At 36.7% G+C, this 24,532-nt stretch overlaps 2 protein-coding genes across 3 annotated transcripts; one reads left to right on the top strand and one right to left on the bottom strand.

Annotated features, from left to right (window-relative positions):
- Positions 1-9,243: 9,243 nt before the first annotated feature.
- LOC113730821 (tryptophan synthase beta chain 1-like) lies at positions 9,244-12,061 on the top strand. The gene is made up of 5 exons (XM_027255768.2): positions 9,244-9,861; positions 9,980-10,336; positions 10,686-11,119; positions 11,219-11,313; positions 11,663-12,061. The coding sequence occupies exons 1-5, from the start codon at positions 9,457-9,459 to the stop codon at positions 11,842-11,844; spliced, it is 1,473 nt and encodes a 490-aa protein (XP_027111569.2). The 5' UTR covers positions 9,244-9,456; the 3' UTR covers positions 11,845-12,061.
- Positions 12,062-15,513: 3,452 nt separating this feature from the next.
- On the bottom strand, positions 15,514-23,971 carry LOC140035017 (polyadenylation and cleavage factor homolog 4-like). Of its 2 annotated transcripts, none has more exons than XM_072074253.1 (7): positions 23,316-23,971; positions 21,984-22,085; positions 21,634-21,897; positions 18,407-19,132; positions 16,908-17,900; positions 16,259-16,804; positions 15,514-15,726 (listed from the first exon to the last, which is right to left on the bottom strand). In XM_072074253.1, exons 1-7 carry the CDS (start codon positions 23,673-23,675, stop codon positions 15,694-15,696), a joined length of 3,024 nt encoding a protein of 1,007 aa, XP_071930354.1. In that variant the 5' UTR covers positions 23,676-23,971; the 3' UTR covers positions 15,514-15,693. The 2 variants fall into 2 exon arrangements, with proteins under 2 accessions (XP_071930354.1, XP_071930355.1); XM_072074254.1 differs by having other exon boundaries at positions 16,908-17,897; positions 23,316-23,970.
- Positions 23,972-24,532: the final 561 nt, after the last annotated feature.

Here is a 24,532-nt window from a genome sequence, read left to right as displayed (position 1 = left end):
AGCCAAATTTGATTCGAACTTGAGTGGTTTGAATTTTTTACATATAAAAATTTACTTTTATGCTAATCGAGCCCTGATTGAATTGAATTTGAACGTTTATCAAATACAAAATTCTATTCAATTTTAGTTTGATTAGTTGGGAAACTAAACTCAAACGAACTCTTAGCAAATTGAGTTCGATTTGAGTATCAAGTAATTTGATTTGTCTATCAACCCTACTCATAGAGAATATCAATTACTGTTTGGGAGAAATAAAGTTTTGGTCCTCAATTTATTTGGCACTTGTGTAATTTTGGTCACTAAAATTTCAACAAAACAAATCTACTTCTCGTTGTTTGATGCCTAGTACTATGTTAGTCCTTCAAGTTTTGTTAAAAACAACTCCAGTCCCTGATACCAATTTGAACAAAATTTAGGATAATTGAACAATTTTTTCAAATATTGATGAAATCATTCACATGCAGTTATATGTTATGAATAAAATTTCTTAAAAAGAAGCAAAATAGCAAGCAATCTTGAACAATAAGAATAACTCATGTAATGGTACGTCGTTAACTAATTAACTAAAAAATAAAAAAAAAAGAAAATTTGTAAATCCATATGCAAAATTAAGTATTAAGATTTTTTTTCTTGAGCGTAGTTGAGATAGAGAGTGAAAATGAGTTTCGAATTGATGAACAATATTCTGACTAATTTTAGTTTTTTAGATTAATTTTTTTCTTCTTTTTACTTGATAATTAGTTAACACATGAGTTATTAATCCTTGTTGTTTAGAGTCATAACTGGACGTGACTAAATTCTATCAATAATTGAAATAAATTCTTCAAATGTCCAAAATCTACCTTAAACTGGATACACTGAAGACCAAATTTGTCCTTGCCAAAACTTTAGTGACTAAAATTGCACATGTGCTAAACATTGAGGACCAAATTTACTTTTGTTAAACTTTTAAGAACTAAAACTACACTGGACTAAATATTAAGGACTAAAACTATATTTTTCCTTGCATTTCAGCTCTATCGGTTCGATTTCTCATGCCAAAAGATTTTAATCAGCTCTTCTTCAAGTGCATTAAGAGCGAGTTGTTTCCAATATTTATCTCCATTTAAAAGTTACATGACTGGAGTTATTCCATCGTATACTTCACATTTTGTCCTTTAGAATCTTTAGTATTACTCATTTAGATAGGATATTATCTTGGACCCCGTAAAAGTTTAATTGTATGAATTGATATATATAATGTACACAATTTACTGTACCTTTGATTGATGGATAGCTCCTCTTTTTTTTGGTATAAATGAAAATGCAATCGAATTGGCCTATTTTTTAAAATTTATTTTTCAAAAACTAATTTTTTAAATACAATGTTACAAAAATATATAAATAAAAATAATTTCAAAAACATTTCATCCATACAATATATCAAAAATAATTCACAAATACATCCAAAAAATTAAAAAATACATAAATTCTACAAGACTACAACATCTTCTACCTATCAGCACCACCTACTACCACCACCACTGTCTCCTCCCTCTTGCTTTCTTCACCCCTTCCTCTCCTCCCTCTTCATTCTTCCCTTTTCCTCCTCTCTCTCTCTCCTTCACTTTTCCTCCTCTCTCTCTCCTTCCTCCTCTGATGGATGTCAAATTATCAAAATTAAAATTTCTACTCTAAAAATTTAAATTCAAATATAGTGCTGAGTTCATTTATCTCCACAGGAACTGAATGATTTATTTCCTTCCAAATAAGAATTAAATAAGGGTTTGAGAAATTGAAATTAAAATAAATAATTACCATAAATAAAAATAATTAAATTGAAGCAAATTAAATTTAAATAATAATAAATAAACTCTAGCTAAGGAAATAATTCGAAAGTGGTTCATACAACTACTTATTGATGCAATAATTATTTCATCTATTCATTAATATACAGGTTATAATTGCCAAATACACGATGACAACCAACTTTTTTCTTATCGTCTCAATGGTTAAGGTACACCTATTAACTATTTTCTTAATAAAAAATAACTATAAGTACGACCATAGAATTTAATTTCTTGACTGCATTAGAAACTAGAAAAACTCTGTTCTAATCAATAAACACATTATCAGTGTTATTTCAATTAAATCATATGTTTTTCTAATAAGAAACCAATCACGCTAGTCGCCATTAATTTAAGATAACTAAACAGTTACGGATTTAACTATCCAAACTAGCGTTAGACAGTTAGGTTGAATTTATTATCGGGCGTCCATGATATTCAAACAATAAAACAACCGTGAGAATTTAAATCAGAAAACATATGAATACTAAAGAAATAAAAGAAATAGATAAAAATAATTAGATCTCACAGCTATAGTTGAACCAAATCCTTGGTTGTTCCTTGACTAAAAAAAGAAAATTTAGCTGCTCATCATTGAGAATAATCCAAACAATTTCATCGACAAAAGTTCCATGAACATTCGATAATAGAAAAATGAAAGACAAAGAAAAGACGAAGAGAAAAGCTCTTCGTTTCTTTGATCTTGATGCCGAGAATAGTAGTTAGCCAAAAACTTCAAAACAAAACAAAGTCGTTGCCTTTTGGAAGTCCTAATAGTCAATTGTGCCTCCCTCCTATTTTGTAGCTTTCTAAGTAAAATATACTTCCTAATTTTCCTCAGAAAAAGACATCCCAAATTGACAAAAGATAATCTAAATTATTTTTCAATACAATTTGGAAGTATGCTTCTTAGGTCTTCAACTTGAACTAGAAAATCGCCACGCACAGGAAAATCTCAAGCATTCGAAACTTGACAGTAAGTTTTGACCTCACCCATGTCAAACTAGTAAAAAGTTTTCTGAAAAATTGTCCCAATCAATCATATTTTGTTCACTTTCTTACAATTAACACCATTAATCAAATATAAGTAAAATCTACCAATTAATACAATATTTGACCAAAATTAAGAAAAAATATTCATAAATTTAATAATAATTATCCACTATTCCTCCTTCCTTCCCATTTTCTACCACCATCCATACCTTTTCCCCCCCCCCCTCAATCTAACCTTATCTAGTTCGTGACAGGAAAAAGGGGAGGGGAAAGGAGGGACGGGGAAGGTGGCGAGAAAGAGGAAGAGAAGAGAAAGAGGGAATGAGAAGACAAGAGGAGGAAGGAGTTGGAGAAAAAAGAGAGATGAGGAGAAGGGGGAAGAGAAAGGAGAAGAGAGGGGATGGTAAATGTGGTGGGTGGGAATAGTAGTGGTTGTGAGTAATAGTGTTAATTTTTAAAAAATATTTTAAAAACTTTTTTAACTTTAAAAGATTCCTAAAATATATTTCAAAAATTCCTCCAAAAAACATTACAAAAAATATCTATAATAAAAGTTTTTCATATACATTAGTATAATAAAATATTTCAAAAATATTTAATCCAAATGGAGGAATATTTCACAAATAGAAACTCTTTTGTCCATTTTACTTCCTATCTCTATCCGTCCTTTTTTTTTTTGTCAAATTTGTGTTTTGTTCAATCACTACACTCAGTCTCAATGAGAACATGCTCACGCATGCCCTGACGTCAAATCAACTACTTTATTGCATTATAAGTTGGGATAATTTCAAAAACCTCTCTGAGGTTTCTGACAATCTCATTATCCTCTCTTGAAATTTTAAAAATTTCACTTACTTCCCCTATAAATAGTGAAATAATGGGCAAACCCAATTTATTTTAGATTTCCACCGCAATCCTGATTAAATTGAGGCATCCCACATCGAAAAGAGGAAAAGGAAAGGAATTGGTTTAAGAATGTTTAGAACTTGGGCTTATGGACTACTTTGTAATTTGGGTTAACCATTTTAAATCAGTGAATTTCGGTCCAAAAATTACTTGAGCCAACTCTTTGACTCAAATTGTGACAGTTGGTATCAGAGTGAATCTCGCTTGATCTCTGCATAAGATGAGTTTGAGCCAACAAGTTATGGTTCCGACTATGTCAGGATGTGCAAGGGGTTAAGTATTGTGCGGGGCTAAATGCCATATTTGATGGAGACCACCTCTAAAACTTATGTAACTAAGTGCCACGTTAGACGAGGGCCAACTCTAGAGTCCGTATGAACCACTTCTAGAATCTGTACGCCAGGAAGTGCAAGGAGTTAAGTGCTGTGCGGAACTAAGTGTCACGTTTAATGGGGGCCACCTCTAAAACTAACGGAACTAAGTGCCACGTCAGGCGATGGCCATCTCTAGAGTCCAAGTATGACCAAGTAGTGCCACCTCTCTTCTTGGTGGTGGATTGAAGTGTCAAGGAGTTTGGTTCCTATTGGATCAGATGTGCCATGAATTTGACAGGGAGTCCAATAAATGTTAGATCAAGAAGCCAAGAATTGGCAAGAATTCAAAATCCAATTTGGGTGTTGAAAAAGAGCAAGGCCACAATTTGAAGAAAAGATGATCTTAAGTGTTAAGATGGGCTTATATTAAGTATTAAAAGTAAGCTCGAAAAAGAGAGAAAAAGGCGGTTATTATGTAAGTAAGGGTCCAAAACATAAAAGTTTAATCTTTTGGATCAGAATTGGATTCTTGACTTATATATTAGATGTGACGGCCCCACCTCTCCCTAAGGCGAACCAGAGGGTTCGGCGGGTCGCCTGCCCAACTCTCGCCAGGACTCAGTCGTTCACTACAATTCTCAAATGAATTACAATATAAATCTCAAATATACATTACATGGTCCACAAACATACATCCAAGTCTCCGATAATTACATGTCATAAGCGAAGCGGAAACGATTCTCAACTATACATAAAATGATTCCAAATCCAAATTATACAAGATATATGCCATCCAGTCACGTGAACAAGTACTACAAGTCTTCCTTCGCCACGAGTAGGGCTGCAAACGAATCGAGCCGCTCGCGAGCCGCTCGGGAGCGGCTCGAGTCAAGCTCGAGTCGAGCTCGAGATTAATCGAGCTCGAGTCGAGCTCGAGCCAGCTCGAGTCAAACTCGAGCTCGAACTCGAGCTCAGAATATTAAGCTCGTTAGCTCGCGAGCCGGCTCGCGAGCTTGAGTATATATATTTATATATATTTTTTATTTTTATTTAATAATAAAATTACGTATATTATATATAAATATATTTTAATTTTTTATTTTCATAGTGAAATTACGTATATATCCTTAATATTTTATTATTTATTCAGAAAAAATTATTATTTTTTTTATTTTTTTAAAAATAAAATAATTTTTTTTTATTTTTTTCGAGCTCGAGCTCGAGTTCGAGCTCGGCTCGACTTGATTCGAGTCGAGCTCGAGCTCGAAAATTGCCAGCTCGTCGAGCTCGAGCTCGAGCTCGAGTTTGGTAAAATTTAGTCGAGACTCGGCTCGATTAGCTCAAAGCTCGACTCGGCTCGGCTCGTTTGCAGCCCTAGCCACGAGCCCTGTGGAGGAGAATAAAATATTTTTGGGGTGAGTTAGAAGCTCAGCGAGTAACCATTAAAATCAGTAATCAAATCGGTTTCACAATAGTTCATTTCAATGATGTCATAAATCAAATGATAAGTCCAGAAACAATTACAACATTTACAATACATTAAAATGGAGTATCAATAATTCAAGGAACATTTACAATGGAAAGCGATAGTAACATTCATTAAAAGGATACGGGCTCACATGGAGCTATTCGTTTGTTCATTCGTTCCCCTGACATTTCCCCTTATTCCTCCAATCGTTTGAAAATACATTTTTTTTTGTAAGTAGAATCCCTCGTTCATCCTTTTGTTCGTTCATCCCCTTTTCCGGACGTTGACCGGACTCCACCCATCCGACCATTGGCCGGACTCCACCCATCCGGACGTAGCCGGACTACAAGGTAATACTCGAATATACCAAATTCACCCAGAGTCACCATATCGCCCGACCGAATCCGCTTCTGGCTCGAGTCGATCGGTAACAAAGGGCAGTGGCCAATTCAGCCAAACGGCCTACATTCATGCGCAACTAGCATTTCAATAATTAAATCCTTGAAAATTGCACAGTTATTTAGGTCGAGTGCGATAAAGTACACACTCGCCTAGAAAACTCGTTTTAACAATCATCGAAAGCACTTAACGCATTACCAATCAATAATAACAAGCCAATAAGTCAAGGAATACAGCAACAAGGAACACTCATATGCAAGTACGCATGATATCCAAGAAAACTGTTCAAAAGTAACTTTGGAAACAGTTTAAAAGTAAATAATGCAGGAAACGGTTCATAAATAACTTTAGAAATAGTTTGAGGTCACTCACCTCCATGGCTCAAAAACCATTCATCATATATCATTGTCTTACTCAAATCCAAGTCTTAGATCACAAACTCAATGCAAACAAGTCCTTTAAAAGTTCGGACAGCACTTCCCCTAAATTTGCTTACTTTTCCAGCCATCATGGCTTCATTATTTCCTCAGCCAGTCCCAAAGGTACACACACAACAACAAGTTCATCCAATAGCCATTCAGCAAGCTCCAAGTAGTACAAAGACAAGTCAAGCTACGAAAAAGTCCGGAAATGAAAGTTAATCTCAAAACCAGAAAAACAGGTTTTGACGTCATTTTGCGGTAATGGTACCAAAAGCACTACGATTGTCGGATGAAGGTGCAAGACCCACCGTTTCGAAGCTAAGAGATAGGGCTACAATATTACAGAAGGTCACTCAACCCAGTTTCGAGTGTAACCAGGTCAAAAACACAAGAAACTACACCAGAATCACAAAAACAGCTTCACAGAACGCATTCTAGCGGAAACATCATAACTCAGGCTCTCCAAGTCCAAATCCATAAATTCCAAAACCAGCTGATAGCTAAGAAATAGGGGTAAATTTCATCAGAAGGCTTCAACAACTAATTCGGAAGCAATCCTGACCAAAACAACCAATTACAGGCGCAATTCTTACATTCGGGTAAAACCAGAACAGCAATAGTAATTTTGACTTTTCTCACTCTAAGTTACTCCGATTGACCTGAAATTTTGTAGGCACCTCTAAAATGTCATTCCCTACAACTTTCATGTTTTAAGCCAAAGCCAATTCGGTCTCTAACTAGGAGCTAAAAATTCGACAGATTGTTCCTTCACAAAACCTAGTTTTCTGAAATTTCTTCCAAAACAGAAATTGATTGCAATTGTCCACTTTTTCCACCTTCTAAAATCATTATATAACATTTCCAATCATCATAGATAGCCACACAACCATGTTTATAATAAAACAGAAAAATCCCTAAAAATAATAAAACTTCACCACTTCAACCACAAATCAAGAAATAATCCATAATATTGCATCTCATACCACCACCAATCATGAATTGAACATCATTAGAGGAATGAGAGGGGTCCTTTACAACTCACCTTAGCAATACAAGAGATAGAGCAACTAGTCACCTTAGTTTTCCAAACAACTCCACAAAACACCTCAAGACGCACTTAGCAAAGAGATTTTATGAAATGATTTGGAGTTTTATTGATTGGATTTGAAGATTGAGCAAGAAATAGAAGGAAGAAATTGAGAGCTTTTCTTTCTTTTCCTTTGAGAGAGAGCTGGCTATGAAACTTTAGAAATAAGGATGATTTTTGGCAATTTTTTGATTTATTTGGTAAAGTAGTGAATAGTGTAGTCAAAGTCCAAGGTTTAATCTTATGGGGACACTTGTCACCTTTAGGTTTAAAACTTATCTTTTTGTCTCTCCAATACAAATATCTTAACACTTTGTAAAATAATATCACTTAATACAAAATTCCAACAAGTTGTCAAAAATATAATGCATTTACCGCACTAGCGGGTCCCACGTCCAAAATACGCTCTTAATTTGTCAAAAACTAACCGATACTAGAAAAATCATTTTAAAACTGTCTTTACTCATAAACTTTATGTGAAAAATTTTTCTAATAAAGAAAATGTAGAAAAGGCGGGCGATGAAATAAAATAAACCCTAAAAATTTAGAAAATTTCCGGGTTCTCAAACTCTTTTTTTTTTTGGGGCGTCACATTAGACTCTTTGATAGATGTTCTTAAGATATTTCTCCTTAATAGGTGGTATCAGAACTTGTGGTTGCGATACGAGTTTTGCGATGACAAAAAATTTAAAAGATGAGAAGAATGAGATATCTCACAAGGAGCTTGATGGGGACCATCTCTAGAACCTACGGAACTAAGTGTCGCGTCGAGCCGGGGGTCACCTCTAGAGTCGGTATGAGCCACCTCTAAAATTTGAATATGACTAAGTAAGTAGACAGTCTGAATTCTGATAGATTTTGCAAGGACATAAAGTCCTAAAGATGGGAAGAATGAGGTATGTCACATCAGAAAGAGTAAGTGGAAAGGAATTGGTTTAAGAATTTGGGCACTTTGTAATTTAGATTAACCATTTTGAACTAATGAATTTCAGTCCAAAAATTGCTTGGATCAACTCTTGGACTCGGATCGTACATAGCCATCAGATCAAAATAAAAAATCCAAGAAATTGAACTGAGCATAAGAAAAAGGGATAATTTTAGAAACCTTCCCTGAAGTTAATTATCTTGTAATTATGTTAGGCCCAATCAATAATTAAAAAGTGATATTAGGAAAGAGAAAATAATATGATTTCATCATTGTCCCTCATCTACTACATTATTTAATTAATTTAATACCAACCCACACATTAGAAAAAAATACCAAAATTTGCTGTTTATCATTAAGATAAAATCACATATAACATCAAAATAGTATATCAATCAAAAGTCAAGGAAATTATTGAATTGGTCCAATTGGTCCCAAGCAGCCGTAGGTTTAGTTGATAAGGCAAGCCATCCATCCACGCACAGGTTTGGTATTTATCTCATGGTCGGCAGCATGCATTAGATCTAGACACGGAATAGTAGGTCCTCGTTGTGGACAAGAAAAGCTCTCAGTTCGGGGAAAGAAAGCAACAGGTCATGACAAAGTTCATTGGATTGAGCTAGCTAGCTTTTTTAGTTTAAATCTGGGAAAGAAAGATAGTGGACCAAAGTTCATTTGATTGGAGCTGCTAGCCACTTTTTTATTTTTTATTTTTTTGGTAAACATATAATTTTCAAGAGCACTCGTGGCCAATATAATATATCCACATCCAACATAATATATCTAGGAAAACCCAACTTTGCATGTTTTAAACAAGTGACAACTAATATGCTAATCCTCGCCCTACAGGTGGCCAATTACAAATCGCATTATATAGGCGTTAGGATGATGTTGCTATTAATCACATGGAACTCGCGTACCACGTAACGTCACCAAGGCAATCGAAGCATGAAATTTCTCATTTTTTAACAAGAAAGGGAGGCCCGCCTGGTGGTTGCAGTTGAAATCGGTATTTATAAGTGCTCCACCAAGGAGTCCAAAACCATGCAAGCTAGTGGCAGTGGAACGAATTTCTCCTTTTCTTTTGAGCAAAAGAATACACCCCTTATAAACTAGATGATCATGGCATCCAGTCCTCGGAATGTTTTCCTACAGGGTGGAAATACAACAGAATTTAGTGAACCAGTACTGAAGTTGAGAAGACTATCCTTTAGTGCCCCGTTAGGATCACCATATATAAAGGCTGCTGACCGTCCCCGTCCCCGTCCCCGTCCCCATATTTCTTGCTCGGCAGTAACCGATAAAATGCCAGCAACAGTTGGGGGTGCACTTGACTCCAATTCCCTAACTGCTAGACGGTTAATGACTCAGACATTCATTGACCAAGCTGAACTGATGACAGTTTCTAGTACAGGAAAATTCGGACGGTTTGGGGGAAAGTTTGTGCCCGAGGCGTTAATATCTTGTTTGAGCAAGCTTGAAGCCGAATTCATCTTGGCTTTGCATGACGAAAATTTTCAGGTTTGTCCGGTACTGTCTATGAATGGTGTATACAAGTTTTAGTGTTTGTCTTGCAACAGAATAATAATGTAATAATGAATACTAGATTTTATTTTATTTTTTTCTGTTTTACTTTCAGGAAGAGCTTGCAACAGCATTGAGGGATTATGTGGGCCGAGAAAGTCCACTGTATTTTGCTAAGAGGCTGACAGACTATTACAAAAACAGTGAAGGAAAAGGGCCAGAGATTTATTTGAAAAGGGAGGATCTTGTGCATACAGGAGCTCACAAGATCAATAATGCCATAGCACAAGCAATGCTTGCAAAGCGAATAGGCAGGAAGAGAATAGTGGCAGCCACTGGCGCCGGTCAGCATGGTGTTGCCACAGCTGCTGCATGTGCTAAACTTTCTCTTGAGTGTACGATATTCATGGGAAGTGCAGACGTTGGAAGACAGGGGGCCAATGTGCTGCTGATAAAAAATCTTGGCGCTCAGGTACGGGAAATACCATGTCCACTCGAATTGCCCCCACCACCACAAGTTGCCAGTCTTCTTGGCAGTGATTCTTTTTAGTGATGTTTATATATATATATATATATATATATATATATATATATATATATATATTGGTTTTAAATGTCATTTTCTGGGACGGAAATGAGTATATATATTTGGCTAGAAACCGCTAAAAAGGATGAGATAACAGAGACGTCATTATCAATTCTATATTTAGGACACGTAGAATCAGTCGAAGTTTCCTTTTAGTACACTCAAACAACGATATACAAATATTAAAAGTGGACAGCAAGCCAAACCTGATATATCCATGTGCACAAACCTACAGGTTAAAGTTGTGGACGGGAGCTTCAAGGATGCAACGTCTGAAGCAATCCGGGATTGGGTAGGAGATCTGGAGACGAGCTATTTCTTGTCGGGCACTGCCGTAGGGCCTCACCCCTGTCCAACCATCGTTCGCGAATTCCAATCTGTAATTGGAAAAGAAACCAGAAAACAGGCAGAAGAAAAGTGGGGTGGCAAGCCAGATGTGCTGGTGGCCTGTGTAGGGAGTGGATCAAATGCACTGGGGATGTTCCATGAATTCATTAGAGATGAAGATGTGAGATTGATTGGAGTTGAGGCAGCTGGGATTGGATTAGATTCAGGTGCACATTCTGCAACTTTGGCTAGAGGAGACGTAGGTGTTTACCACGGGAGCATGAGCTACTTGTTGCAAGATGAGGAAGGCCAAATTATTGGACCACATTCCATTGGAGTAGGGTAAGATTCCTCACAACACCAGATATCTGTTGCGCTGACTCACTTTATGTGCGGTTCATACTCAAGTGCTAATCCAACTGTCAAAATTCGAATTTGCAGCTTGGAATATCCAGGAGTCAGCCCAGAATTGAGCTTTCTCAAGGACACTGGACGTGCTGAATTTTACGCAGTCACGGATGATGAAGCTTTAGATGGTAATATCGATCTTACTATAGAGTAGCAATAATTCGGATTATGATTTTATATCTATCTATTTACATTTGAGTTAATATTATATACAGTATCACGGTTAAATATATATACGACAGATACACGAGAAAAAAAATGTTCAATTTCAAATTTTAATTCAAATTAATTATCGTGCATCCAACCATATGGATGATAACACACACACACACAGATATATATATATACATATACATATACACCGTTAGTTAGTATATAGATTAGAACATTAATTTTTTTTTTTTAAGTGTCGTTATGCATTTATATTTGATTACAGAACTGATCAATCACTTGCGTGTCGAATTGACTTGTTTGCAGCTTATCGAAGACTTTGTCAATTAGAAGGAATATTCCCCGCCTTGGAAGCTTCTCATGCACTTGCTTATCTCGAAAAACTTTGTCCCGGTTTAGAAGACGGAGCTAAGGTGGTCGTTAATTGCAGCGGCCGTGGAGACAAAGATGCTGCAACAGTCTATAAGCATAACGAAGGACGGGTGTGAGCCACAAATATATGGCTCAATTCCTCTAGTTTAAACCCAAAACAGAAATCTTCGTGATCAAATACTTGACAAAATATAGACAGACATGTATGTCAAAATATTTGCAGATCATACGTGGAAAGTTAGTTGACTGGTTCAATAGATAGAAAAAAAAAAAGTACGGATACAAAATGGCATTGAGCAAAATCTCTGTGGACCATTGATGCCATTAACCCAATATCTTAGACTTTACTTGGATTAAAGTGTTTTTGAAATATTTTATTACGGCAATGTATGTAAAAAAAATTTTTTATTGTATATTTTTTGAAAATGTATTTTGGAGTATTTTTATGATTTAAAATTTTAATAAATATTTTTAAAATTTTATAAAACCTCATAGCCACCCACCACCACCCCCTTTCCTTCTTCTCTCCTCCTTCCTTCTTCCTCCTCACTCTTCGCCTCCTTTATATTAGTGTTTCTTTTTCCATTTTTTCCCATTTTTATATAGCAATTTCAAAGGTGCATGAGAGCGAGCAACTGTTTGACATTTTCACAAAGGTAATGGCCACAGAAACAATCAGCAAATTGCAAAGTAAAGGGGGGAATGGGAATAATTAGTAAATGATAATTTTTTTTTTATCTAGAAATGTCTAATCTACGAAAATCTAGTTTTAAGTCTTTAAAGACAAATTTGAGGACTATCCAAACAAAGATGAAAATAATTAGAATAATTGAAGTCATAGCTTCGAATAAAAGTTGGTGGTGGTTGCTTAGATGAGAGTGGAGAAGATGGGCTGCTTCATGGACCATCCAACCCATCGACATGGTTGTAACTTGTAAGCAATGTTTTACTAAACCCAACCCGGATTGGGACCGACCAGTTTTATTTCTAGTCCAGGCAAAGCCCTCAAACCCAATGGAAGCAGAAGAACAGTTCTGTATTTTGATTGATTGAAATTTCAATCGGGTCAGCTGCAATGATTCGTTCGGGTCATATTTAACTCTAATTCAACACAAAATCTTGCAAAGTTTGCTAACTAATCTCCTTAAATGACATGCTACGTTTAATTCTTGATAATCAGAATGCATGATTGCCCCCACTGATTAGATAAAACATTTTTTGCTTTGTCACAATCCTCTCTCTCCCCCCTAATATTGGTTTTGCTCTCTATCATATTTTTTACGTCATTGCCTTCTATTTCTTTCGTACCTATCTTACAAATTCCTACTTTTTATTTAAATTTTGATTATTTACCAAATTTTATTTACTTGCATCGTCAACAAATTTTTTAACTACCTTTTTATATCATATACATCACATTAAAAATGTGTTATAGAAGTTTTTTAAAAAGCTATAGTGGCCACCAAAAAGGGGATTAAGTCTCTCCTTGGACTATAAATCAAGAGTTTGAACCCCACCTACAGTAAAAAAAATCTAGAGGTGACTGAACACCCCTTTAATATAGTTGGGCCCGTAAACCTGCTAGCCCCTTGTACAGTTTTTTTAGACTCCCCCTCCTTGTAGAATAAGTAGAGGTGGCAAAATGGGCGGGATGGACGGGATTTGCTTGGGTCTATGATGGAACCGAGTCATATGAGTTTGGGCCCAACCTTACCCATATGTGTTTTGGGACTAACTTGGGCGGGATCACTTTGGGATGGGTTTAGATTGATCCCGCCCAATACCCAAATCTATTTTCTACATATTTTTTTCCCTTTAATTCATTTTTATTTTTTATATAATTTTAATATTTTTGATTTATTAAATTTTTTTTAGTTTTATTAAATAAACATGCAAGTGCTTTATACTCAGGATTCCCATAAAAAATTAGATTAACAAATAAAGGAAAAAATAGATATACAATCATATTCCAACATATATCAAGATGACCAAGGTACTTAAGGTGTTGAATATTTATTCTCATCATTGTCCAAAGATGACAGGTCTAAATTGACTGAAATGTTGAAAATTCTTGTGGATAATGACTAGGAAAACTACTAGATTATATTCTCTAGTATGACTATAAAAATTGTTAAAGATAATTTTTGAATCTAAGACTCCGTTTGGATTGGCTATTTTTTCAAAAAATAAGTTTTTCAAATACAATGTTACAGTAATATACAATAACTCAAAAAATATCTCATCCATATTAGTATATCAAATATTTCAAAAAAATTTTATAGTAAAAATTTTTCATATACACTGCTATAATAAAATATTTCAAAAATACCTCCCAAAAATAGCTAAACCAAACAGAGCCCTTGTTATTTGAACCCAATGGGCACCCAAGTATTTCCCAAGTATTCCCATCAATTAATGGGTACAATTGGGATTTGTCCCATTTTAAACCCAATATCAAAATCTAATACCCATCCCGCCCAAAGTCCCCATGGGCATGGGTAACCCATTGGGACTTGGGACAAATTGCCACCTCTAAGAATAAGATAGATTATGGATCGTTATAACAAAAAAAAAATCTCAAATAATGTACCATCCAAACACAAATCATTTTAAGTTTACGAGTCATATAAATGAAAAGCAACTTTGCATCCATTTGAATGTCCTTTTCAAAACAGGCAAAGCCATGCTAACTGGTTAAATGGGGTGACCACTGACCAGAGCCATTTAATGGAAGACTACCAGTGTAACATAATTAGACGAGTGTCATAAATCTTTCCTAGAGAACGCGGCAATCAGTTTTCTATCACATTAGTCTTTTTGTTCTTTTTTCAAGCTAGTATTACTGTAAACATTTTGTTTACCTCTTGCCATTAAGTCAGATCTTTTTATACCTTTTATATTTTGGTTAAACCTTCAAATAACCCTATCTACGCCAATATTGTGCCAAATTAAAAAAGAAACAAGGCAGAGAGTAGACCAAGTATCATACATTCTGGCAAGACAAACACAAGAATGGCTTTGGTATCCTCCATCCAATCCCGCTTCGACTGCAACAGCCTAGAGGAGTTTGAGGGCTCCCCCAACCTCCTCAGCAAACAGCACATGCAGGCTACAGGACAAGAGGACAACAGAATGGAAATATGCGGGGAGGCAGGCCACTTAGTCCCATAGGAATAAATCATAAAGCAGAATGAAACCCAAAATCAGAAAGTCTCAAGGAGATGTAAATAATTGAACACTTAAAAAGACTTCACAGTCAAAGCTCCGCTTGCCATAACATAAGTGTGTGCACATCCTGAACAAAAATAAGGGATATCTTTGCTAATTAGCTGCATTAAGCATATAATAAGACTAAAGATCCCAACTTGGGGTCACTGAGTCGATAGAAAGTATTACATTGAATTAACATCAGAATGAACATCGCTAACTGGAGGACACCATAACTTGAACGAAAGATGCAGCCACGGTAGTACTGTTCGTTTGCCTCCAGCAAATCGATTTGCTTAGTACAATGAGAAGCCACCTCCAAGACATACACGGAAATTCTCCAAGTTCATCCCCCTGCAAAACTCCAATTGAACAGCACGAAGTACTGGATTATATCCCCCACCCTCCCCCTCAAGCCAATTAAACAGCTGAGCTAAGAAAATTTTACATTCCCCAAGTTCGGTACATCTGAGTCGTTAGAAAGCACTTAATATCGTGTGTTCTCCAAAGACGACAAAATGCAAGAAAAGCTAAAGACGACTAAATTCTAGACAAGAAAAGAAGAATACCAGAAAGAATGCATCACAAAATCATGTCACCTTTTTCTGCAAAAAATGTGGATGGTACAGATCCAACTATACATTTACATAATTCTGGCACAGTACATAAAAAGGGGAAGAGAAGATTATTAAGATGAAGCAACTCTATATGATGTTACAGCAAACCTAGATGGTGATGTAATAAGGCTAACTCCACATTCATTTCTTTTCACTACCCTCTTCAGTATAACCCTGCATAAGACAAAAGGCAAGACATAATTAAGAACCATAACTCACATTGCAGCAACAAGCATACCACCAAAAATCTACCCAGAATACAAGGCACTCGCTATAAGTTCCAACAGCCTTAAATTGATTAATGTGAAAATACAGGAAGCAAGCTACCTATCATTGACTTCAGTTAATCTCTCCTAAACTAGGGAGTCCTTGCAAACCCCAAAAAATTAAGTTGATGTAGAGTACATAGTTGTCACATTTGTTTGGATAGAGGATTATTTGCCAAAATTTATTTGCTTACATTATCATTACAATTTCCAACACACCTTTTTATATTCCCAATTACCTTTTTATCTCACATACATCACATCGCAAAATGTGCTACAGTAAAAATATCTCAAATAATTAACAATCCAAACAGAGCCAGCAGAGAGCCCCATGCATGATTTTAAGCATTTCCAATATCAAAGAACCATTAGGCAATGATATTGACCAAGCAACAAACAGATGTCTTTCATATTCAGAAAAGAAGGTAAAAGATGTATACCCCTCTATCTTTTGACAAAACTTCAGCAGAAGCACCACTGGTCTCTGACCTGCATTTAGAATGTATTATGGGACCTAACTGGGACCTGTTCATTCCAGCTGTTGAACCAGCTGGTGCATTCATGTAGACAGCGCCCCTATACATCCATTCCTCAGTCTCATCGCTATAAAAATCATCAAAGGGCTCTCCACATAATGCACAAAATTTCTGGTCATCATCAGCAGGAACAGCCAATTCTTCATCATCATTCTGCTCCACAGCATCCTCAATGGGTAAAAAGCTAGGAACTGCATCGGTTCCCAATGCCTCTGCATTCCTAAGCCACATGTCAACCCTCACAAACCAGTTACGAGAGGGCTTCTGCTTGTTTTTAGACTTGCGGTTCCTTTTAACATGCCAGTCCATGTGACTGCTATGAGCCTCTTGGCATTTGAAGCGAACACCACAAGCTGTGCATTGTCTGGGAAGGTCAGCATATAGAGCTTTTATTGCTGATTCATGACGCACCTTAAGAGTATCTTGATTGAAGTCAAGGACCATCGAATCCTGTACATCAAATGACACGATTTAGAATGACAGACAGTTCAACAAGATTGAAAAATTGAAAACAAAATCAACTCCTTCGATGATATTGCAGAGCAAGATATACCTGCATGGGAGCTTCTTTTGTTAAAGAGATCAACCCTTGGGCCATTAGTGAATTAAACAGACCAGAAAGTGGACCACCAGCTGGAGGATTAGGTCCTACTGGCCCAGGATTTTGAGTGATATGTATCATTGTGGAAGACACAGGACGGGAACCTTGTAAAGGAGGCATGGATACCCCTGGTAAACTCAATGATGCATTAACAATACTGGGAACAGGCATAGATGACTGGACATTAGGAATTACATTCTGCAAGCCTGTACCCATGATAGCATGAACACCATGTGCTTGAGGAACATATCCATGATCCAGAGGTGGTCTAACTAAATTAGAAGGTGGTAGATAAGGAACAGGTGGAACCATATTCTGACGTGCTTCCTGGGATGGCAGTGGTTGTGGTTGCGAATATGATAGATTTACATGTGGTCCGACTTGCAGATTTGGAGGAATAAGCCCACGAGGTTGATTTGAAGGTTGAGGCATGCTGACTGGTTTGTTTTCAATAGAACCTAATTGCTGACCAGGGAAATTAGGCATAGTCATACCCTGATGGCCAACTGCATCTGGCTGATAACCGATTTGTTCATGCATTGGAGGACTAGCAAGCAAAGCTTGATGATAAGAAGCACGGATATTTACAGAAGGTGGCACTCCCATTGAAGCAGGTGTTGCAATTGACTGCATTTCAGGAGTTAATGAAGCAAATCCAGAAGAACCAATTCTTGATACAACAGCAGAGGGCCCTCGAATTCGAGGATCTGCATTTGGAAAATTGCTGACTGAAGGAGGCTTATATTCAGATGAAGGTGCTATTCCCATGCCTGAAAAGGACATTTGATGATTCCTTCCACTCCCTTTGATGCTTAAATGTTGCTGAGATGACCGACCATGAGACTGAGGCATACTAAAACCATCCTTTGGAAAATGAGAACTGGAAACGTGCTTATTCTCATCGCGGAATCCAGCAACCTTCTTAATCACTCCACGAACGGACTGCTAAAAAGAATCAAATACAATTCAAGTTGTGTCTCAATTTTCAAATTATGTAACCAAAAAGAAATCAGTCTATAAAATTAATCTATGAGAAATTCCCCTTAAATATCACTGTGTCTCTCCTAATAGTAAGTATTCCTTATTAATGGTCAACGTCTGACTCATTGAAGGAAGCATTCCTCATCATGAAGTTTCATCTTAACTGCTACATTGATCTACATCTCCCACAACATCAAATTATTATGATCACCAAAAGAGTCTTCTCAATAAGTTCCAAAGGCGTGTAATGCAATACAGAGTCAACAAAGCTCAAAGTAAAGGATAAATAAAGAGGAAAATGCTCTCTCAAGTCAGATGAATAATAAACATTTGTAGACTCAATAAAGTGGTTGGCAAACACTAAAATTGATAATGCAAGTCAACTGATTTTACAAACTGTGATCAACAATATAGAACATAGCACAGAAATCCATAAAAACGAATATTAGAAACACAAAGCATGGCCATACACTGACTGCAGAAACATTCTCAGATGGTGACGAGTCACTAAATATAGGGAGTTGGGCCTGCTTAGAAAAGTTGCTTCTGAAGTCTGAAGTCGCCAAATGCGGATCAGGATGCATTCTAAAGCCAGGTCTTGTCCTAAAATTTGCAGACGGTGGGATGGATGATGAAAATAGATCATTATTCCGACTACTATCCCCTAAAGTTGGGCTCATATCCTCCCAATTGAATTCTTCCTCCTCGGTATTTTGCCATGTCTTCAAAGATGCACTTTTATTGATACCATTTACAATGGAGTGATCAACCTTAAGATGTTTATGACTTGGTGGCTTCTCCCTCTCATCAATTCCATATGCATCAATCAAAGCCCTTGGCCTATCGAGGTCGATACCATTGTTATATCTGTATGCAGGAGTTTCGAATTTCACACTGGTACCATTGGTCAAAGTATTCCTTTGCCAATCACTTGCCTCTTCATGTCTGCCAGAAGTTCTAGCGAAGCCATACTCAAATCCAGACTGAGATGGAGAAGCCTTTTCAGCTGCTCTTCTGGGAGAACCATCCACTGCAATATTATCTAGTGAAGGAGATAATGACCTGCCATGCTTAACTCCATATGGAGAAGACGACCCAGCAAGCCTGGCAGCCGAAGGCCGGATCATCTTTACAGCACCAAGGCCGGAGGCTGTATTGTCTGTATGATCCCTCAAGCTCAACCTCTCAGTTACAGCCTGTCAAGAGATTAACTGTGCATTATAAAAAGTAAATTCACCATATCCACTAGCAGTTTTTTTGCCAAAATGTCAGATTTTATGGTAGTTCCTCTGGCAGTTGAATATTTAATAAGTGAAAAGATACACATGGTACTTTCAAAGAATGCTTTATAAACGTGAACATAACAAAACCACACAGGAAAAAAGAGCCCTCTCATGATACCATAAATGTCCCCACACCACTAAATATTGTTCAGCAGACACTCAGAATTAATTATTTCTCAATCAGCATTATAAGACTTATTTAAAAATTAAAAAAAAAACACACGCACACAGACACATATGGTGCCACGACAGTACCAGGTTCAATTCCAACTTCACAGTCCATACCAGCATTCTTGAGTGCCAGTGCAAGTCAACAAGTGAATGATTTCGAATTTAAGAAATGGTTGATGTACAAGATACTATGCAGCTACCGCTTTTTTTTTTTACAACTCAAATGTGATATCAGTGATGCAACCTTAATGAAACAACTCAAGGTACAATCAGGACCACACTGTCTGCAGACAAAGGGGGAAGTAAGACCCTAAATGGACTCCAAATCATAAACTTTTAGAATTAGGGGGAAGTAAAAACACCATTGTAATAGAAGACTTTGGTAAAAAATAAATAAATAAATCGAGTGAGGTCCACATGTTCATAACTATTGGCAGACCAAAGAAAAATACTAGTTGCCTTGCTCACAATTACTAGGTAAATATTTACAACTGAAATGTGACATCAGAAAAGAAACCTGAAATGGAACAACTCAAGAGAGAATCATGATGACAATGTTCACCAGACAAAGGGGAGGGGAAAGAAGAAAACAAGCTCTAGATGGGTTCCAGATTCTAAAGTTAAAGAATTATGCAGAGAGCCAAAAGTTTGCTAAATATATAAATTAGTTACTTCCACAGATTGATAACTAATGGCAAACCAAAGAAATTACCAGACGCCATCCTCATAGTTACCCAGAAAATGCTACTGTAAGTGGTAAAGTGCAGATTCAAATCTCCATGCTCAAATTGATGCATCGCATATAAACTTTCTGCTCACACTCCCAAATTCTAACAAAAATCTAATGTTGGTTGAGGAAGAGATAACTTGTAGCTTAAAAAATTGAAGCGCAAACTGCTGGCACCTTTTTCCTTCCCAAATGATGCCACAGAATAATGATTAGAATTTGGCAAGGAATGCATATCCAATTATATTAGCATCATGACACTTACTTGAATAGAAGAAAAAGTGGAGTGTGGGAAAGTGAGGAAAAGGAAATTAGACCTTCTTACATGGTTGTTTAACTAGAAAAATTTTTCAAACTAGCAGTAGTTACCAGATTTTTGTCTAACCAATTTTTTCATACAGAATTGTGCAAATTTTACAGGACACAAATTGCAAGAAGTACAGGAAGATGTGACAATTCTAAAAATTTCTTGTAAACCAAACACACAAGCAAGAAAAGGTACTTCTCCTAGCAATCAAAACCTAAGCATGACATAGTTCTATGCATTCTAAAGACCACAACCTCCCACAAAGTAAACCAGCATGATGTTCACAGCTTTTGCATTTACCTTTCTAAGGTGGCCCAACCCAAGAGAACAGAGATCACTGGGCTTCCATTTTTAGACACGCATATCAGATAAATCTTGCGGCGCCTTACTTACCCAGACACATAGAGCATGGGCTTCTGGGAATCGCATACTAACTAATGCATCAGATACACCAGCATTTTTCTATAAATCATCAACAACTTCAGCATTTATAAGTACTCCCTCCATCCAATTAAAACTGTCAGCCTTTCCTTTTCGCTAGGTCCCAGATTTATTGTCACTTACCCAGAATAGCAAATATTCTTCCAACTCCTGCCTTACTTTAACTATTTTTTTTCTGAAGTTTGCGGGGCAATCAACTTTTGCATTCATTATTTGCAAAGCTTCTAAAGCCGCATGGGATACACCAGAAAATTGTTTTGTCAGTAGCTAGCAGGCTCAACTCGGGGATGGTAGCAACAAAATTAAGCACGCATAAATTAATGATGGTCACATTGCCTATTGTTACGATGAAAATTGACTATCCAACCCACTTTTGTGTGGGTAAAATGGGAAACTCAAGCTCCATACCCCACTATCTCTCAACCATGCATAAAAAACACAGAAATCTAAACATGAGAAAAAAATATGGTATGGACGGAGTAATCTTTGAAAACCTGAATTGGTCTCACAGTGCATTCAATAATAAATTCCACAGTATCACCTTCAACAAATGAAAACCAGGACTGAAACTACAACTATGGCAAGTTGGTAGGAGGAAAATATGGAAAGACACAACTCATAGCGCGGAATGTTATACTCAGTAATGGGACAAAATTGTAGTTGAAGCAAAAACTGCACGCCAAGATCTAGTGCACAACTCAGAAATAGATAGAAGGCATAAGGACAAGAAAACATAAAGGACAAAAAAGAGGTAAAATAAAATCTTACAGCATCAGCAGTAGCATGCCCCAACTGACGTCTTGCTTCCAAATATTTTGGATTTACATGTATGCCATGAGTTGGCCGCGGCGATTCAGAAGCTCTTCCTGAAGTTAAGCTGGAGGGTTGATCATTCATTGGGGGGGAAAACTCCAAAAGAGCCTCAATCTTCCGGAGTACAGATGAGTGAAACACAGACGACCAGGTTTTGAAGAGGTGTCTCATCGAAGGATACATGTTGGGATGCACTTGATTATACGCCTCACAGAAGACCTTAGCAGAAAAAAATAGGGTCCCGTCAGATAGTAGAAAAAATTAAGGTCTTCCTGAAGTTTAAAAGACCCAATTAATTTGCCTACCTCTGGCAAACGAGCAGAGAAGTATCTCACATAATCTCTTCCAATATTCTTTACAACACTATCCAGGAGATACAAAAACGGGAGTTTTTGTTCAACTGGGGCCTGAAAACAGCAGGTTACACATCATGAAGATTAAACATATTTTGAAATGAAAAAGCTGCATGTTATACACAAAAGTTACCAACCAAATTTAATTCTTTTTTCTTTTCTCACTTTTTTTTTTGTTGTTGGGGGGGAAGGAGGAGAATATAAGTTTTCTTCAATTTTGAGCACAAAAAACTAATTCTGCAAAATGCAAACAGCAAAAGAATGTCTTATCAACAGAATAAAATAGGAGAAGTAGAAAGACTACATGCTTTACAAAATAGTGACATATCCCAGTCATGGTTTATCTTGCTTTAAAGTTCTTAAATTGCTATTCAGGCTATTTCTTGATCTGAAAATGCAAGCGGCCAATATGATGCCACGACTTACAGATTGCACGTGACAGTTTACAAACTGCTGGCAACTAAAGATTCATCACTACATGAATTGAACAAGTATAATGCCAACTCTCGGCAAATGTGAGGGCATTGGGACAGATTAATACAAATGTATATTTAGCATATACAAGTGAAAAACAAACTGAAAGCACACAGCATCATTAACTATACGTATTAGCCTGCATCAAATGCATAGTAAAAGTACCACAAGGACGAGATTTCATAAAAGTAGTGTCTTTCCAACCAAATAAATATTTCTTGCTAATTCTCAAAGCATTGCAAAGAGAAACATCTTTTTTTCTGTAGAATCTAAGGGTGATTCTTTCCATCATTCGAGAAGCAAGTTAAGCTAGATACGTATTAGGGTCATCCACATTCTGACGTTTAAAATCAGTAATTCCCCTAAAAGGTTCATTTTGTCGGGTCTTAGATTCTAATTCTTAGTTGAGTTTGTGGTCAAGAATGTCCATCAGACTTTTGAAAACCGCCAAGGCATCAAAACTTCAATTACCCGTTGTTATTGAACAGTTATTGCATAGTATGTTCTCTCATCATAGTTTAATTGATCTATGCGCTGGTTATGGAAAAAACTGAGAGCTCCATTTGTCTGAAACACCCCACAACCACAAACTTGAATGCGAGAAAAGAGAGGAGAGGGAGGGGAGGGGGAAGAAGGGAAAAAAATGCAAATCTTGAAACTTTTCTACAATACAAGCGCTAATCTGAAACACTATAGCTTCTACAACTTCAATTACACTCCAGTACAAATCAAAGAAAACGAAAAAAGAAAAAGAGATAGAGAGAGAGCACTTTTACAACATATTCCAAAACTACTCCTACAAAACCCTACCTCAATAATCCGAGCACAAATAGCATCCGCAATGCCTTGACCGTGCCGCCTCTGTTCTCCGGCGATAATCGTAAGGTCAGTAATAACCGGCTTGGAATTAAAAACCAGTTCGGACAAAACCACTTCATAAAGCCTGACAACGTCATCACTACTCAACAAAACGACGTCGACGCCCTCGGAAACCCTAAGTTCATCTTCCCTCTCCTTCAACATATCCCTAAACCTGTCCAAAATTGAAGTAGCAACCGGCTTTGAAACGACATCGTTTGCCATTGTCCTGTTCGAGTTCCCAAAGCTTCCGCCGCCGCCTCCTCCTCCGCCGCCGCCGCCGCCACCACCATTCGCGGTCGAAATATTCATCGATCAATGAATTGTAGAAAAAAAATAAAGAGGAATAGAGATAGGGCTAGGGTTTTATACCATCGGTGCCGGGAAGAATCGAACGGCCGTTACTGCCCATTGGAGAAGGGTTTTGCGAAATTGGAGAATTTTTTAAAAGAAAATAGGAGCATAAAAGATGCAGAGTTGCAGGGACGATTTTACTGTGTATGCTGCATCCATAACTTAATACTGGTACAGTGGTACGTAATTTATATTTTTGGGGAGATGTGTCAAGAGTCTGGAGGGGGAAGGATAATTTGATTTTAGATTAACGGCTGTGATGTGATGCTTGTCTGAATCTGTCCTTCTCCAATCTCCACGTGGTAAAACTCTTATATGCTTTGCTTTTTCAAAAAAAAAAAAAAAAAAGTGAAAAGAAAAAGGAGGGTTTTCTTTTTCTTTTTTTTTTTTCTTTATGTTAGTTTTGTTAAGTGGGGTTTTACGTTTTAGGGGTGCAACTGCAAATGAGTCCGTTGAAGTCGGATACCATGCTAATTAAGTTTCATTTTTAAATTTTTAGATAAGCTTAAAATTGTGTTGAATTTTGGTTTCATCATCTTTTTTATTCTTCTTTTCGTCTGAAAAAGCCATTTTTTATTCAAGTTTTACGGAGCTTAATGCCAGTAATAAATATTACGTGAGCCTTTAATTTTGTGCGTCTAGGAGAAATTTGTATTAAAAGTTAGAAAATATTAATGGCACTTCCTTGTATGTTAATCACACTTGTCTTTGACTTTTTTACTCACCTGAAATACTAAAAGTATAAAAATGCTCTCACTCTTCATTTTAATTACAACTTCATAAAATGGGGTGATTGTAGATTTAATCAAGGATTA

Source organism: Coffea arabica, chromosome 2c (genome assembly GCF_036785885.1).
Source record: "Coffea arabica cultivar ET-39 chromosome 2c, Coffea Arabica ET-39 HiFi, whole genome shotgun sequence".
Classification (NCBI taxonomy): domain Eukaryota; kingdom Viridiplantae; phylum Streptophyta; class Magnoliopsida; order Gentianales; family Rubiaceae; genus Coffea; species Coffea arabica.
This window is presented reverse-complemented; position numbering and strand designations above follow the sequence as displayed.

Coding starts and splice junctions, on each gene's coding strand:
- LOC113730821 (XM_027255768.2), top strand. CDS start 9,457: ATGATCATGGCATCCAGTCCTCGGAATGTTTTCCTACAGGGTGGAAAT. Junction 10,337..10,685: donor TAAAAAATCTTGGCGCTCAG/GTACGGGAAATA, acceptor ACAAACCTACAG/GTTAAAGTTGTGGACGGGAG. Junction 11,120..11,218: donor CCACATTCCATTGGAGTAGG/GTAAGATTCCTC, acceptor TCGAATTTGCAG/CTTGGAATATCCAGGAGTCA.
- LOC140035017 (XM_072074253.1), bottom strand. CDS start 23,675: ATGAATATTTCGACCGCGAATGGTGGTGGCGGCGGCGGCGGCGGAGGA. Junction 22,086..23,315: donor TTTGTGCTCGGATTATTGAG/GTAGGGTTTTGT, acceptor TGCTGTTTTCAG/GCCCCAGTTGAACAAAAACT. Junction 15,727..16,258: donor TTTTGTCAAAAGATAGAGGG/GTATACATCTTT, acceptor TGTCTTATGCAG/GGTTATACTGAAGAGGGTAG.